The 17,470-nt window shown below is 38.2% G+C and overlaps 1 protein-coding gene and 3 non-coding genes across 4 annotated transcripts; 1 reads left to right on the forward strand and 3 right to left on the reverse strand.

The window, feature by feature from the left end:
* The first annotated feature begins 566 nt into the window (after positions 1-566).
* Positions 567-17,213, forward strand: LOC137872320 (cartilage intermediate layer protein 2-like). Its single transcript, XM_068710516.1, has 5 exons — positions 567-597; positions 15,070-15,241; positions 16,097-16,209; positions 16,346-16,520; positions 17,120-17,213. The coding sequence occupies exons 1-5, from the start codon at positions 567-569 to the stop codon at positions 17,211-17,213; spliced, it is 585 nt and encodes a 194-aa protein (XP_068566617.1).
* Positions 5,216-5,307, reverse strand: trnar-ucu (transfer RNA arginine (anticodon UCU)). The gene is given in 2 exon segments: positions 5,216-5,251; positions 5,271-5,307. It is a non-coding gene; the product is annotated as a tRNA-Arg (tRNA).
* trnar-ucu (transfer RNA arginine (anticodon UCU)) lies at positions 5,554-5,645 on the reverse strand. Its single transcript is given in 2 exon segments — positions 5,554-5,589; positions 5,609-5,645. It is a non-coding gene; the product is annotated as a tRNA-Arg (tRNA).
* On the reverse strand, positions 6,578-6,669 carry trnar-ucu (transfer RNA arginine (anticodon UCU)). Its single transcript is given in 2 exon segments — positions 6,578-6,613; positions 6,633-6,669. It is a non-coding gene; the product is annotated as a tRNA-Arg (tRNA).
* Positions 17,214-17,470: the final 257 nt, after the last annotated feature.

The following is a 17,470-nucleotide window of genomic DNA, read 5'->3' on the forward strand; positions in this document are numbered from 1 at the left end:
AATAATATGAATATTCATTGACATTTACAATGTTTCAAATGTATTGTCTTTATTTAACATGTCAATTTTAAATACATTTTCATTCAAGCAAATAGTCACAATTTAAAAAATGACACTAAGACATACATTGTTAAATAAGAGTATCTATGAAATTACAATACAATCTAAAACTTAAGTTCAGAAGAGACACTACGTTACCTTTCTCTGCAGAGTCTTCACCACAGTACCTCTCAGCTGAACAGCTTGGTTTTATAGCACCTCAATGTGGGTTAATAACAAGCCTCTCCTGTTTCTCCTGTTTCTCCTGTTTCTTCTGTTTCTCCTGTTTCTTCTGTTTCATCTGTTTCTTGTTTCTCCTCTTTCGTCTGTTTCTTCTGTTTCTCTTGTCTCTCCGGTTTCTCCAATCAGACATGGTTTTGGAAGCAATTTAAATACTGTGACTGGTAAACCCTCACGCTCACTGGAATTACGTGCTGCAGACCTCACCCACAGAAAGCCTTACACAATTCATTCAAAAAAACTGAGCAAGATTGTGGTAGTGGGCATGGTCTGTGCTCAGGGGAGAGATGTATGGGAGTGGAGGGGAACAGTGCCAGGGTGAGTTTAATTGGTTGGCACAGCTGTAAATTGTCTGTCAGAGTCAGAGTCTGACTGTATTGTGGACGCTGGACTGCGTGTGCTCCGAGGAGCCGGGCAGCATGAGAGAGCACACGACAGTTTGCAATGTTTTTGTTGAGGCTGAATAAAGTAAATTAATAACAAAACAATGTTTGGAGATAATGTGTGCAACTTCGCCATTCGTCTCTGGTCACTTTAGTGCATCTATGTGTAAAAAGGAGGGCGCCTGTGACGTGTGTGTATGTGTGTGTTTGTGTGTGTGTGTGTGTGTGTGTGTGTGTGTGTGTGTGTGTGTGTGTGTGTGTGTGTGTGTGGAAGAACGAGAGAGAGAAAGAGAGAGAGAGTGAGAGAGAGAGAGAGCTCCTAAAATGTAAAACAGTCGATAAAATAAATAAGGAACATTTATTTTGACGAATTCAACTTTATAATCCAAGATTTCAGAGTTTAATTACCTCTCAATTACCTTTCAAAAATGATTATATTACAATTGTAATGTTGTGTGTGTGTGTTAATGTTCATATTGATATTGTGTATTTTTGTGTTTCGATGCATTGGCCACATTGTTTTTAGAAACTTTAATACCGATAAAGTTTTAATTAAATAAAATTAAATTAAATAAAATTGTGAGAGCGAGAGAGATGGATGGATGGATGAATAGATGGATTGATGTGCTTTACAGAACGATGGGTGACGGCTGAAATTGCAAAGCGAATGCCATAATCCAGACAGAAATGTGGCTGCCTCTTGCAGTTAAAGGCAGCTGTCACGCCATCTCTGCAATTATAAAAGGGTGATTCAGGTGCAAGCGGCTGATAGGAATAAGGGCTTATAGCACCTGTAACAGCATTACAGTTATTTTTAGAAAGTGTAGTAGGTGTGTGGATAATTTGTAACAGTACTTCTTTAAGGCCTGGGTACATCAAAAGTCATTCCGTTTGAGAGGTTAAACTAAACTGGTTTCGTTAAGATCTTCCTGGGTTCTACTTTCAAACAATGACATGTTCATGTATTTAACATAAGTTTGAAAAGAGCAAACCTTTGCACAGTAGGTCGACAGGTCCGCAGGAGAATACCAAGGCTAGAGAATATAGAAAAACCTCGTGCACACTGTCTTCTTCACTTGCATTCAGAGATATTTAGTGACAACGTTTTGGTTCATATGAACCAAAACTAAACCGGGTGCTGATTTCTTTCAACCAAAGTTGAAGGCTGCTAACCAAAATAATACACCAAAGGTTGCTATGAAGTTCCATTGAGCTCTGAGGAAATGCAGAGTTGGGCGTCAAAACTCTGTAGGTTCATCCCTAAAAGTGTTATCTTTCACATAGAACTGGTCTGGTGATCCATTTAAAATATAGAAATATTGATTGTAGATGCATTAAATGTATACTTATTCAGTGCTGTATGCAACACAAACACAATTCCATTCACCTCCTGGACAAATAACACCAAAGCTATCCGCACAAACAAGATAGTTCTGTTTTCTTTTAATATGGGTGAAATAGCACTACAAGTATTTTAAATACATGAACTGTATGTAAAATGTAAAGTATCATATAGTGATATGTAGCTAATATGTTATAACTCCTAATAGTAGAAGTATTCCATTTCATCCATTGTATCCACTCTATATACATATTTTTAATTCTTACCTTCAACTTTACTCCTAAAGCCAGTGCTATACCTTGACTAAACTTATACACAAATGTCTAAAACTCAAGCAGGTTCCCATCAGAATAAAACTAAAAGCAGACACAGACATACACTTCACACTTTTGTATGCATTGAATTCCTCAGCTCCTTCAGCACTAAAGGTAATGTTCCTCATGACTCATGTCTCACAATGCATTGCAAGACTACTGTATGTGACTTCCAATGCTCAACACTCACCTCTAATGTAACAGGCTGTTTAGGGGGTCATACAATCAACCATAGCATTAGTGAACCACTCATGCAATTAGCAATTGTATAAGATAGGAGGATTATCTGTTGAATTGGATCCTTTTGTTTTTCCATTTTGTATGTAATGGTTGGTGACAGTGTTTTTTGGATATAGCCAGAGTCGTCATGACCTAAGAACAGGGATACAAATATGTTATAATCAATTAATTTAAGGCCAAAGGTCAGAGTGCCATAATTCATGTTCATATGTGCCTGTACTGGTTAGACGTGCCAGTAATGACAGCCATGAACTGAAGTCTATTTTCTCTGTGTACACATTATATCCTTTGAAAGAAGCTTTGTCTTCAGTATCCAGCTGTTCAAAGTAGAATGTGGCCTGAGGATAATTATGTAAAGTAGAGGTAAGGAGATGAAAATGTGGAAAGGCTTTAATTATCACCAGAAATGAAATAAAGGCTAGAGACAGACAAGGCACTTATGAGACACAGGTTTTGATAATGTGCCATTTAAATGCATCGCCCTGTGTCGGGCACATGCCCGGGTTGCACAAAATATTCTTCTTCCGATATCTTGTTGCTTATTTATAGGTATTGCTTTATTAGTGTGTGCAAGCAAGAAGTTGACAAGAAACAGGAGAACCATTCAGACTGTATACTGTAACTGATAGCAATACTTTTTGCTATCAGCTTCACAATTGGGCTGGGAAGCTGAAATTTGGACTGGACAATCACCTTAAAGGATAGATTCAATGTATGAAAGGACCAACTCCAAGTCTTTGAAATCTAGCCAGCCAAACATGCTTCCACTAGCGTCCTTGCCTTGAGCATTGTGCAGTTGCTAATTCCTTTTAGTAACTTTTTGGTGCTGTGTGCTATGATTATTTGGGAAGTAATGAGAACAAATGGGCCATTTGGGTTGTGATGACTGGCCTAAGGAAGAGCCCAAGCACTGGTACTAAGTGCTATGAATAGTTAGGGAGGTATGGGAACAAAAGGGCCAATTCGGAATCCCAGAAAAGATGTAACCGAATCATCATAATTGATCCCGACCCGCCGGGGACGAATGTGCACAATTGGGCCATATTGCATGGGATTATTGGCCTACATCCAAAATGGCCGTTTTTGGAGTTGTAAGGGAACTAATCCTTATAACTCAAAAACGGCTATTTCTACTACATTTCTATGGGCTGGTCATGTAGGCCAATTATCCCAACCTAAATGGCCGTTTTAATCCAATCCCCCACAAACAATATCTCCACTGTCCTTTGGGCTAAGAAGCTGATATTTGGACTGTAATTCTCTCTTTACCCATAGATTGAAAGGTGTGAATGGATTTGGGAAATTCCATCTAGAAAGTTTTGGCATTTTGCCAATTTTTGCCAAATTTGGGCCTCTAATACCTCCAAAAGCCTTTGGGCTGGGAGGCTGAAATTTGACTGTACTCCTCATAGTCTAGATCCAACAGTATGAAAATGAAAAAGGATTGGAAAAAGTAATTTTTTGGGAATTCTCAGTCAATTAAACCCCAAGCACTGATTTGCCTGATTTGACTGAAAATTCGAAGTCCTCCGATATATATCCGGTTATAAGGAGAGCAGGGTCGCCTTTCAATCAGAGGGTTGGCGGTTCGATCCCCGGCTTCTGCTTTGCTAGTCTCATGTCAATGTGTCCTTGAGCAAGATACTTAACCCCAAAATTGCTCCCGTAGCTGCGTCTACAGTGTATAGATACTGAATTGTAAGTCGCTTTGGATAAAAGCATCTGCTAAATGACCGTAATGTAATGTAATGTAATGTCCTAAAGGAACTCAGGAAAAACAAAGAAAATAATGCGACCTACAATTCTACAATGTCAATGTTCACACCATTCTGCATGTAAAACTTGACTTTGGTTGGACTCAATACTAAAAGCTCAGAGTTTATCTCCTGGTAAATTTATTATTTCTGCATGAAGGGATTAACTCAAGCAGGATTAACAACTGCCGTTTGTCATGAAATACAGTATCTAAAGGGCAACCCTGGTGGGACTCGAACCCACAACCTTTGAATGTCTTTCTTAGAGTCCAACTAGAAGTCCAACGCACTGTCCATTGCACCACAGAGTCACTTACTGCTAGCAAAAATTCATCTAAAAAAAGAAAATAAGAAAAACGAAGAAAATAATGCTCCCTACAATTATACAATGTAAATGTTCACACCATTCTGCATGTAAAACTTGACTTTGGTTGGACTCAATACTAAAACCTCTGAATTTTCTCCTGGTAAATTTATTATTTAAGCATGAAAGGATTAATTCATGAAGGAATTACGAAGATTCACAACTGCCGTTTGTCATGAAATACAGTATCTAAAGATCAACTCTGGTGGGACTCAAACCCACAACCTTTGAATGTCTTTCTTAGAGTCCAACTAGAAGCCCAACACCCTGTCCATTGCACCAGAGAGTATTTACACCTGGTAAAAATTCGTCAAATAAAAGAAAATATCAAAAGTGAAGTCAATGATCCGATTTACAATTCTAAAGTGTAAATGTTAACGCCATGCTGCCTAACAAAATATGACCTTGAAGGGACTCAAACCAAAAACCTCTGAGTTTAACTAGAGGTAAATTCATTATTTCAGCATTAGGGATTAATTGGAGCAGGAATTACAAAGGTTAACTCCTGCCATTTGTCATGAAGTGTAGTATCTAAAGGTCAATTCTGGTGGGACTCGAACCCACAACCTTTGCATGTCTTTCTTAGAGTACAACTAGAAGTACAACGCGTTGTCCATTGCGCCACAGAGTCATTTGCACATGGTAAAAATTCATGTGAAGGAAGAAAATAGGAAAAACAAAGAAAATAATGCGCCCTACAATTCTACAATGTAAATGTTCACACCATTCTGCATGTAAAATTTGACTTTGGTTGGACTCAATACTAAAACCTCTGAATTATCTCCTGGTAAATTTATTATTTAAGCATGAAAGTATTCAAGCAGGAATTACAAAGATTCAACAATGCCTTTAGTCACGAAATACAGTATGTAGGAGTCAACTCTGGTGGGACTCGAACCCACAACCTTTGAATGTCTTTCTTAGAGTCCAACTAGAAGTCCAACGCGCTGTCCATTGCGCCACAGAGTCACTTACTGCTAGCAAAAATTCATCTAAAAGAAGGAAAATAAGAAAAAAGAAGAAAATAATGCTCCCTACAATTCTACAATGTAAATGTTCACACCATTCTGCATGTAAAACTTGACTTTGGTTGGACTCAATACTAAAACCTCTGAATTTTCTCCTGGTAAATTTATTATTTAAGCATGAAAGGATTAATTCATGCAGGAATTACGAAGATTCACAACTGCCGTTTGTCATGAAATACAGTATCTAAAGATCAACTCTGGTGGGACTCAAACCCACAACCTTTGAATGTCTTTCTTAGAGTCCAACCAGAAGCCCAACACCCTGTCCATTGCACCAGAGAGTCTTTTACACCTGGTAAAAATTCATCAAATAAAAGAAAATATCAAAAGTGAAGTCAATGATCCGATTTACAATTCTAAAGTGTAAACGTTAACGCCATGCTGCCTAACAAAATATGACCTTGAAGGGACTCAAACCAAAAACCTCTGAGTTTAACTAGAGGTAAATTCATTATTTCAGCATTAGGGATTAATTGGAGCAGGAATTACAAAGGTTAACTACTGCCATTTGTCATGAAGTGTAGTATCTAAAGGTCAATTCTGGTGGGACTCGAGCCCACAACCTTTGCATGTCTTTCTTAGAGTACAACTAGAAGTACAACGCGTTGTCTATTGCGCCACAGAGTCATTTGCACATGGCAAAAATTCATGTGAAGGAAGAAAATAGGAAAAACGAAGAAAATAATGCTCCCTACAATTCTACAATGTAAATGTTCACACCATTCTGCATGTAAAACTTGACTTTGGTTGGACTCAATACTAAAACCTCTGAATTATCTCCTGGTAAATTTATTATTTAAGCATGAAAGTATTCAAGCAGGAATTACAAAGATTCACTAATGCCGTTAGTCACAAAATACAGTATGTAGGCGTCAACTCTGGTGGGACTCGAACCCACAACCTTTGAATGTCTTTCTTAGAGTCCAACTAGAAGTCCAACGCGCTGTCCATTGCTCCACAGAGTCACTTACTGCTAGCAAAAATTCATCTAAAAGAAGGAAAATAAGAAAAAAGAAGAAAATAATGCAACTTACAATTCTACAATGTAAATGTTCACACCATTCTGCATGTAAAACTTGACTTTGGTTGGACTCAATACTAAAACCTCTGAATTTTCTCCTGGTAAATTTATTATTTAAGCATGAAAGGATTAATTCAAGCAGGAATAACAAAGGTTCACTGCTGCCATTTCGACCACGGAAGGGACATTTGGGTTAGAATTATTGGCCTACATGACTGGCCAATACAAATGTAGGAGAATTGGCCGTTTTTGGAGTTTTAAGGGACAGTCCTATGGTAACTCGAAAATGGCCATTTCAACCATGAAAGGGCCATTTGGGTTAGGATTATTGGACTAAATGGTCAGCCCATACAAATGTAGGAGAAATGGTCATTTTGAGTTATAAGTATTCGTTCTAAAGGAACTCAAAAATGGACATTTCGACAACGGAAGGGACATTTGTATTAGAATTATTGGCCTACATGACTGGCCAGTACAAATGTAGGAGAATCGGCCGTTTTTGGAGTTGTAAGGGATAGTCCTAAAGTAACTCGAAAAACGGCCATTTTGACTACATTTTCATTGGCCAGTCATGTAGTCCAATAATCCCAACCCGAATGGCCCTTTTATTCCCATTCCTCCCAAACAATATCTCCACCGTCCTTTGGGTTAAGACGATGATATTTGGACTGTAATTATCTTTTTACCCATAGATTCAATGGTGTGAATGGATTTGGGAAATTCTATCTAGAAACTTTTGGCATTTTGCCAATTTTTGCCAATTTAGGGCCTCTAATATCTCAACAACCTTTTGGGCTGGGAAGCTGAAATTTGGACAATCATCTTAAAGTATCCAATGGTATGAAAATCAAAAGGATTGGAGAAGGTACATTTTTTTGAATTCTCAGTCAATTAGGCCCGAAGCATGGATTTCCCTGAATTGACTGAAAATTCATGGCACCCGTGGAGAAAGATGGAACACAGGTTTTTTTCCAGTAAATCAGGTCTGACTGCATAAGGCGTCTGTTGTGCGGAACTGGATCAAGGCGGAGGCAACCAAACCACCTTTGTTTTTTCTTGTGCAGAAAGGTCAAATGGGGAGCATCACTGAAATTACAAGAATGTGGAAAAGGAGTCTCTCAGATTGATGCAAGTGAACTAGTTGGGCCAACGCAAACAGTCTGACACATATCTAATTATTAGCATGTCAGAATCAGAATCAGAATCAGCTTTATTGGCCAAGTGTGTATATGCATCCATAGAATTTGACTCCGGTTTCCACTCCGCTGTCAGTGTACAAACGCTATTTTACAATGAACAAGAAAAAATATATAAAGAATAAAAAAGGGCAGCAAAAAAGTAGAACAGATGTAAGTATAAACATTTAACCGCTATATACAATATACAATATAAGTATAAATATATATCCAAAAGAAAGTATAGTATATATATATATATATATATATATATATATATAAATCTATATATATATATATATATATATATATATATCACATGTATATACATATATACATGTGAACATAAACCTATAAACAATAATGGCAATAGAATTGAGGTGATAGTGCAAGTGGTGGTAATAGTGCAAACAGAGGTAGTAGTGCAGTATGACTTATTTATTGTTCATCAGACTTACAGAATGCCTTGCAAGGGCTGGTGCTGGCCGTGCTGCTGAAAACACATGACAGCATCAGCGTTCAAGTCTGTGTGTCCCAACCAAAGGTCAAAGGTTGTGCTGGGATATTAGTAACTCAGCCTGATGCGTGGGAGGTGGTTGAAAGTCAGTAATGCACATTTTAAACAAATAGTTGTTTCTCATGAAAATATGAGGAAGTGACTGGGCTGTGCCTGCTGCATTGTGACTTGTTTGTGGGGCGGCCGGGTTGGACCAGGTAACAGGTGCAACATGTGAAACCAGATCTACGAGAACTACAAGATTTTATCTCAAGTTGAGATATTTCAGTCTGGATCAAAGTGGTAGACCGACTGGCTGATCGACATCGTATATCAAAATAAATTAAATTAAAATGACTTGAATAGCTTAAATTCTGTATTTAAATTAAAAACATACGGCACACTAAAAGCCAAAGATAAAGATGCAGTGATGATCCCAACTCGCTGGCCTCGGTGCAAGCTATCGCTATAGCTAATGGATCTGCCTTGGGGTTAACCGGTGCACAATTGAAAAACCATCCACACCAGCTTGATTTAGAGTTGTATTGACTGATTATTCAGGTCAAAACTGCTGACTCAGTCCGGTTATGATCCAGGGAACGAGAGACAGAGAGCAAAGGTTCATAAGGAGACTCGATGTTTGGCACAAGAGGAAAAAAGGCTGTAATAATCCTATAATGTGAATGTGAGCTGTCTACCTATATGGTTTTATGGTATGTCAATATGGCTGAAATGCAACTAAAATGTACATTTTACAAAGTGTGATGCATGTCTGGATTATCTATATTTGTCTATTCTACTGGAGAGCAGGGTGGCAAAGTAAACAACAAAACAGTCCCTCACCATCCAGTTCAAGTTTATGCTGCTGATGTGTCCTCAAGCAAGACGCAGAATCCCTGCGAGGCAGCAGAGCTGGAAAGTCACTCGGAAGTGAATCTGTCCTCTGGGAATCAAGCAGGTCTCAGTGAAAAAAAGATTTAACAAAATTTATTTTGAGGACATTTCGGCTTCATCACATAGAGCTCAGTGAAGAGACAGGACGTCCTATAGCAAGAACTCACATTTCAATCCGTGATGTGCTGAGTACAGTGTTTTCACCTTAATATTGCTGCTTCACTCTGTTGCGCATTATGAATCATTTCATTGTAAACATCCCGCAGTAGTGCTTCAAATTCCAGATTTGATACAACAGCCTGAAGTAGTTTGTGTGTTGAAAGCTCTGCCTTTGTGCAGCACTACTGATGCTATTCTGGTGGGGAACAGCACATACACTAGCAGCAATATCAGTCAATGTTTTATAATAGGAACAAGGCAGGAGAAGTACCGTATTTTTCGGACTATAAGGCGCACTTAAAATCCTTACATTTTCTCAAAAATTGATAGTGCGCCTTATAATCCAGCGCGCCTTATGTATGGTTACTTGTTGTGCTTATTGATCGATTTTATGTGGTACAATGTGCTCAAAAATCTGCCGAAATGTGTAAGTACGACTTTGGTAAGCAACGAAGCCGCTCCGCTCAATGGATATTCGGAGCATTACGGTACGCTGTGTCACTACCTGATCGGCCCCGTAACAGGAATGTAATGTCTAAACTAAAAGTCAAAATCGATCAATAAGCACAACAAGTAACCATCGGTCGCAACCGTCGTCCGAGCTTTCACGAAAGCTGGAATCATCACTGAACAGCCAAGTACCGATAACGGCAACAAGACTGACTCGGAAAATGACGAGAGGGATTCGGGCATTCTTGATGCCGAAATCGCACAGCTGTTTCACTCAGACACTGAAGATGAAGAATTCAATGGATTTGTGGAAGAGGAATGTATCGATAAGTGAGTGTATTTTTCTGTACCGGTATTTGTTGTTACAACTGAGTTGAATAAAGTTTGATTTACCGGACTGTGTTGTTTTGCTTAATGCGCCTTATAATCCGGTGCGGTTTATGTGTGAACATAGACACGTTAATTCACAGTGCGCCTTATAATCCGGTGCGCCTTATAGTCCGAAAAATACGGTAATACATCCATAAACCCTCCCTCTCTCCTTTAAACAAATGTGCACGTTACACAGGGACACATGAACACACACACACACACACACACACACGAGTATCCCTCTTGGCTTGCGTTGCAAATCTATGATAGAAAGAGGTCTCACTCCAGGGGTGCAGTATTGCATTGTCAGAGGTGTGTGACAGATATTAATGTCATAGAGGAACATGATGGATGGAATTCCTTTATGAAGTGTTCCCCTCCACTCCCATACATCTCTCCCCTGAGCACAGACCATGCCCACTACCACAATCTTGCTCAGTTTTTTTGAATGAATTGTGTAAGGCTTTCTGTGGGTGAGGTCTGCAGCACGTAATTCCAGTGAGCGTGAGGGTTTACCAGTCACAGTATTTAAATTGCTTCCAAAACCATGTCTGATTGGAGAAACCGGAGAGACAAGAGAAACAGAAGAAACAGAAGAAACAGACGAAAGAGGAGAAACAAGAAACAGATGAAACAGAAGAAACAGGAGAAACAGAAGAAACAGGAGAAACAGGAGAAACAGGAGAGGCTTGTTATTAACCCACATTGAGGTGCTATAAAACCAAGCTGTTCAGCTGAGAGGTACTGTGGTGAAGACTCTGCAGAGAAAGGTAACGTAGTGTCTCTTCTGAACTTAAGTTTTAGATTGTATTGTAATTTCATAGATACTCTTATTTAACAATGTATGTCTGCGTGTCATTTTTTAAATTGTGACTATATGCTTGAATGAAAATGTATTTAAAATTGACATGTTAAATAAAGACAATACATTTGAAACATCGTATGTCAATGAATATTCATATTATTTCATCCACGTCTTATTTTGATAATGGACAATTGTATTCATATTCCTAAATGCAAACAACTTTCCTTGCAGGTTTGAAGATCCAGTATCTACAATCATGATCAACTTGGTAATGTATTATGTTTTTCTTTTTTTGTCAATGCAGATTTACATGTTGTGTATGCAGTATGCCATATTCTGTGTTTGTAACCCTCTTGTTTTCTTTTATAGTTAAGTGTTGCCATTTTGGCCGGATTCTTCTTCGGTAGGCTCATCTCAATAACTGCAATGGTCAAGATCAAATGTAGAAATTTTGACTACTCTACAATCACAAATATACACAGTCACAGTAAACTCTATATTTCCTAAATTACCTTTAGCATCAAGCGACCAGCAGCAGACTTTTGGCCCCTTGATTCCAGTGACTGTCGGTAAGAGATTGCACAAAGCTATATTCTGTGTTTGTAACCCTCTTGTTTTCTTTTATAGTTAAGTTTTGCCATTTTGGCTGGATTCTTCTTCAATAGAATCATCTCAATAACTGCAATGGTCAAGATCAAATGTAGAAATTTTGACTACTCTACAATCAGAAATATACACAATCACAGTAAACTCTATTTTTCCTAAATTACCTTTAACAGGCAGGGAACAGCAGCAGACTACTGTCCCCTTGACTCCAGTGACTGAAGGTAAGAGATTGCACAAAGCTATATTCTGTGTTTGTAACTCTCTTGTTTTCTTTTATAGTTAAGTTTTGCCATTTTGGCCGGATTCTTCTTCAGTAGAATCATCTCAATAACTGCAATGGTCAAGATCAAATGTAGAAATTTTGACAACTCTACAATCAGAAATATACACAGTCACAGTAAACTCTATTTTTCCTAAATTACCTTTAACAGAAATCGAACAGCAGCAGACTACTGGCCCCTTGATTCCAGTGACTGAAGGTAAGAGATTGCACTAAGCTATATTCTGTGTTTGTAACGCTCTTGTTTTCTTTTATAGTTAAGTTTTGCCATTTTGGCCGGATTCTTCTTCAGTAGTATCATCTCAATAACTGAAAAGGTCAAGATCAAATGTACAAAGTTTGACTGCTCTATAATCATCAATATACACAGTCACAGTAAACTCTATTTTTCCTAAATTACCTTTAACAGAAAGTGGACAGCAGCAGACTCCTGGCCCCTTGCGTGTCCCCCTAGGTAAGAGATTATTTTCAGTGGCAATCCTGATATTTAAAGTACAAACCAAACCATTCATTGCTTCACTTGGTATAAAGATGTCATTCATTGTTTTGATTTTGTATAACTCCATTCACCGTGGCCTTGCTACTTTCCCAAACATATTCATAAGGAGATTCCACCTTTTTGTTTTTACATTTATTTTATCTGTCTTGGTATCTATCTTTTACATTAGACCAATCACAACATGTGCAATTATTGAAAGATGTCAAATGTCTTGTTGGTAATTTGTCTAAATTCAAAATCCTTGGTCCAGAGTGCTGGACAGAGTGGTTTGACAGAGATAACCCCGGTGGAACTGGAGACTGGGAAACTCTCTTACATCTTCGCAAAGAGAACCCAGGAAAGATCTGTCCAGCACCAGCACAAATTCAGGTCCAAACTCTAACTGGACTCACAGTGGCTCAAACAGGGGATGTGATTTATAGGTAAGTTCTGACCGAGTATAAATAATTTCAATGTTTTTAATGCAATTATTCATATTGTGTTCTACTGAATGTGATGCGTTATTGTTGCTACATGATGTGTTTGTGAGACCAAACATATTTCCACATTCTATTCTGTTCTATTGATCAGTCATGTACTTGCTAACCAATGAACATCAGGAAATGGCAGCATATGTAGAAAAACAATGTAACTACTTGTGTGGTGGTACAACATAAATATTTCTTCTATTATTAAGAGAGTGATATTTAGTCATTGAGCAGTCACACTAGAATAGTACGTTGGATATTGAATATGTTTCAATTTAAAAAGATATATTCATTTTGTGTTATACCACACTAATAAAACATTAGGCTCTGTGAGGCTGTAGGAACAGTGGTGGTTTGAGCTGAACTCTAACACAATGACAAAGGGAACATGCTGATTATTAAGCAGGTATAACGTTTACAATGTGCATCATCTTAGTTTAGCATGTTTGTTCACATGCTAACATTGGCTAATTATCACTGAACACGTTGTACAGCTGAGGCTGATAGGAATGTCATTAGTTTTGGCTTTTAAATTAAAATGTTGACCTGATGATGATGATGATGATGATGATGATGATGATGATGATGGGATTACTAAAGTGATTTCACTTAATGAATGTGTTTACTAAATGTAAATGTTATCCATACAATAGCTATCAAAATAATACACTTAACACCACGAATGTCAACTTTCTGGTTGCGCTGATGGAAGGTGGTCAGGAGATCAACAAAGTTGGGAGGATTCATCCTCTGGGGACCAGGAATGTTTTTATTAAGTGCCACTGTGTTTCTTTTTACAGAAGTGACACAACTACAGGATTCGTCTGCAGAAACAGAGACCAAAGGTGGAATCGTCGCTGTAGTGATTATCGCGTTCGTTTCAGCTGCCCTCCCTCTTTCTGTATTGTACAAGGTACTGAGTGAGCACATTCATGTTCAGTGTAAAGCTACTAATGGAAAGATGATTTCCCCTTCTCTTTATCGTTTTTGTGCATAAGCGTTCTTTTAGAATGTTGCTTTTGCTCTGCAGTTTCCCATCAGTCATCATCTCTCTTTTATTGCTCCGTGCAGCGTGCTGGACTGACTGGTTTGACAGAGATAACCCCGGTGGAACTGGAGACTGGGAAACTCTCTTACATCTTCGCAACGAGAACCCAGGAAAGATCTGTCCAGCACCAGCACAAATTCAGGTCCAAACTCTAACTGGACTCACAGTGGCTCAAACAGGGGATGCGATATATAAGTAAGTTCTGACCGAGTATAAATAATGTCAATGTGTTTAATGCAATTATTCATATTGTGTTCAACTGAATGTGATGCGTTAATGTTGCTACATGATGTGTTTGTGAGACCAAACATATTTCCACATTCTATTCTGTTCTATTGATCAGTCATGTACTTGCTAACCAATGAGCATCAGGAAATGGCAGCATATGTAGAAAAACAATGTATCTATTTGTGTGGTGGTACAATATATAGAGATTTCATCTATTAAGCAGGTATAACGTTTATAATGTGCATCATCTTAGTTTAGCATGTTTGTTCACATGCTAACATTGGCTATTTATCACTGAACACGTCGTACAGCTGAGGCTCATCGGAATGTCATTAGTTTTGGCCTTTAAATACAAATTTTGACCTGATGATGATGATAATTGGATTACTAAAGTGATTTAACTTAATGAATGTGTTTACCAAATGTAATTGTTATCCGTCCAACAGCTATCAAAATATTACACTCAACAACACAAATGTCAACTTTGTGGTTGCGCTGATGGAAGGTGGTCAGGAGATCAACAAAGTTGGGAGGATTCATCCTCTGGGGACCAGGAATGTTTTTGTTAAGTGCCACTGTGTTTCTTTTTACAGAAGTGACACAACTACAGGATTCGTCTGCAGAAACAGAGACCAAAGGTTGAATCGTCGCTGTAATGATTATCGCGTTCGTTTCAGCTGCCCTCCCTCTTTCTGCGAGGATAAAGGTACTGAGTGAGCACATTCATGTTCAGTGTAAAGCTACTAATGGAAAGATGATTTCCCCTTCTCTTCATCGTTTTTTGTGCATAAGCGTTCTTTTAGAATGTTGCTTTTGCTCTGCAGTTTCCCACCAGTCATTGTCTCTCTTTTATTGCTCTGTGCAGTGTGCTGGACTGACTGGTTTGACAGAGATAACCCCGGTGGAACTGGAGACTGGGAAACTCTCTTACATCTTCGCAACGAGAACCCAGGAAAGATCTGTCCAAAACCAGGAGATATTGAGGCCCAAACTCTAACTGGACTCAGTGTGGCTGCAACAGGGAATGTGATTTATAAGTAAGTTCTAAACGAGTATAAAAAATGTCAATGTTTTTAATTCAATTATTCATATTGTGTTCTACTGAATGTGATGCGTTAATGTTGCTACATGATGTGTTTGTGAGACCAAACATATTTCCGCATTCTATTCTGTTCTATTGATCAGTCATGTACTTGCTAACCAATGAGCATCAGGAAATGGCAGCATATGTAGAAAAAGTATTCATCTATTTGTGTGGTGGTACAACATAATTATTTCTTCTATTATTAAGAGAGTGACATTTAGTCATTGAGCAGTCACACTAGAATAGTACGTTTGATATTGAATATGTTTAAATTTAAAAAGATATATTCATTTTGTGTTATACCACACTAATAAAACATTAGGCTCTGTGAGGCTGTAGGAACAGTTGTGGTTTGAGCTGAACTCTAACACAATGACAAAGGGAACATGCTGATTATTAAGCAGGTATAACGTTTACAATGTGCATCATCTTAGTTTAGCATGTTTGTTCACATGCTAACATTGGCTAATTATCACTGAACACGTTGTACAGCTGAGGCTGATAGGAATGTCATTAGTTTTGGCTTTTAAATTAAAATGTTGACCTGATGATGATGATGATGATGATGATGATGATGATGATGATGATGATGATGGGATCACCAATGTGATTTAACTTAATGAAAATGTTTACCAAATGTAATTGTTATCCGTCCAATAGCTATCAAAATAATACACTCAACACCACGGATGTCAACTTTCTGGTTGCGCTGATGGAAGGTGGTCAGGAGATCAACAAAGTTGGGAGGATTCATCCTCTGGGGATCAGGAATGTTTGTATTAAGTGCCACTGTGTTTCTTTTTTTCAGAAGTGACACAACTACAGGATTCGTCTGCAGAAACAGAGACCAAAGGTGGTTTCGCCGCTGTAGTGATTTTCGCGTTCGTTTCAGCTGCCGTCCCCCTTTCTGTGGTGGAAAAGGTATTGTGTGAGCACATTCATGTTCAGTGTAAAGCTACTAATGGTTTTTGTGTTTTGTATAAGCGTTCTTTTAGAATGTTGCTTTTGCTCTGCAGTTTCCCATCCGTCATCGTCTCTCTTGTTTTGCTCTGTGCAGTGTGCTGGACTAAGTGGTATGACAGAGATAACCCCAGTGGAACAGGGGACTGGGAGCTTTTGGTTAACCTGAGGAGAAGTTACCCAGGACAAATTTGTGACAAACCTCTGCACATTGAGGCTGTTACCACTGACACAAATACCCCAGCCACCGCCACAGGAGATGTCATCTATATGTAAGTGGTCTCATAGGACAATACTTTAAAATGTTGCTAACAACCACCAAATAATGAATCTATACTTCTCAAAATTAAAACTTCTTTCCCAAAGTATCCAAATCATCATGATGTACTGCCTGGAGCTGCTGCTTAAGCAGTGAATAGAAACATTGTCGATGCACATTTACATTAGATAAGATGACATTTTAATGAGCCCCATGAGGAAACACATAATGTCTAAAGGTTTTAGCTGAGCTTCACTTTATTCTTGTGCTAACAGCTTTGTTTGAGATTACATTATTTGTGGTCTGGAGAGTAAGAAACACTCATAACCCAATTTATTGGTCTTCCTTATTCATGATTACTTTCTTTTAATTGTGTTGGCTATCTAAGATATTTTTAATTTTAAAAGAATCTACACCTGGCATCAAGAAAAAAACTTTGAACATTTGTGTACAGTACTTTCATTAGCTAGATCATGTTTTTATCATAGATAAACAATAATGTACTGTATGTTTCAACATTGTGCACCACTAAAATTAAGTTCTTGTTTAATTTCAATATGGTTTCCTTGTTTTAAATATTATATTGACCTTCTGTTTGGAATCATATTTCAGCTCCAGTCCAACCAAGGGATTTGTTTGCCGCAATCGGGACCAGAGATCTCGCGTGTGCCGTGACTACAAAGTCCGGTTTGGGTGCCCATGCTAGAAAAAAGCCCTGACTCCAAACACTGCGATGGATAAGAAGAGACAACGTTCACATTTTGATTACTTGAATTTTTGTCCGATTTTTCTTTCATGTTATATTTTCTTTCTTCTTTTCTCAGGTGGAGGAAGTACATGTATAATAGACCTTTTTTACAGCAGACATTTTGACTTTTGACTTGTAGGAAAAGTAAAGATGAATCAATGATGGATCTGTTCTATACCAGGACCCTATGGAGCTCAGCCATAGTTCATTCCATT

This window comes from Cebidichthys violaceus, unplaced genomic scaffold (genome assembly GCF_023349555.1).
Source record: "Cebidichthys violaceus isolate CVI_PGR_0920_01 unplaced genomic scaffold, fCebVio1.0.p SCAF_158, whole genome shotgun sequence".
NCBI lineage: Eukaryota > Metazoa > Chordata > Actinopteri > Perciformes > Stichaeidae > Cebidichthys > Cebidichthys violaceus.

Excerpts from the sequence above, each read along its gene's own strand:
- LOC137872320 (XM_068710516.1), top strand. The coding sequence starts at position 567 with ATGTATGGGAGTGGAGGGGAACAGTGCCAGG. Across the intron at positions 598-15,069 it reads TGGAGGGGAACAGTGCCAGG|TGTGCTGGACTGACTGGTTT; the intron begins GTGAGTTTAATT and ends TGCTCTGTGCAG. Across the intron at positions 16,210-16,345 it reads CCCTTTCTGTGGTGGAAAAG|TGTGCTGGACTAAGTGGTAT; the intron begins GTATTGTGTGAG and ends TGCTCTGTGCAG.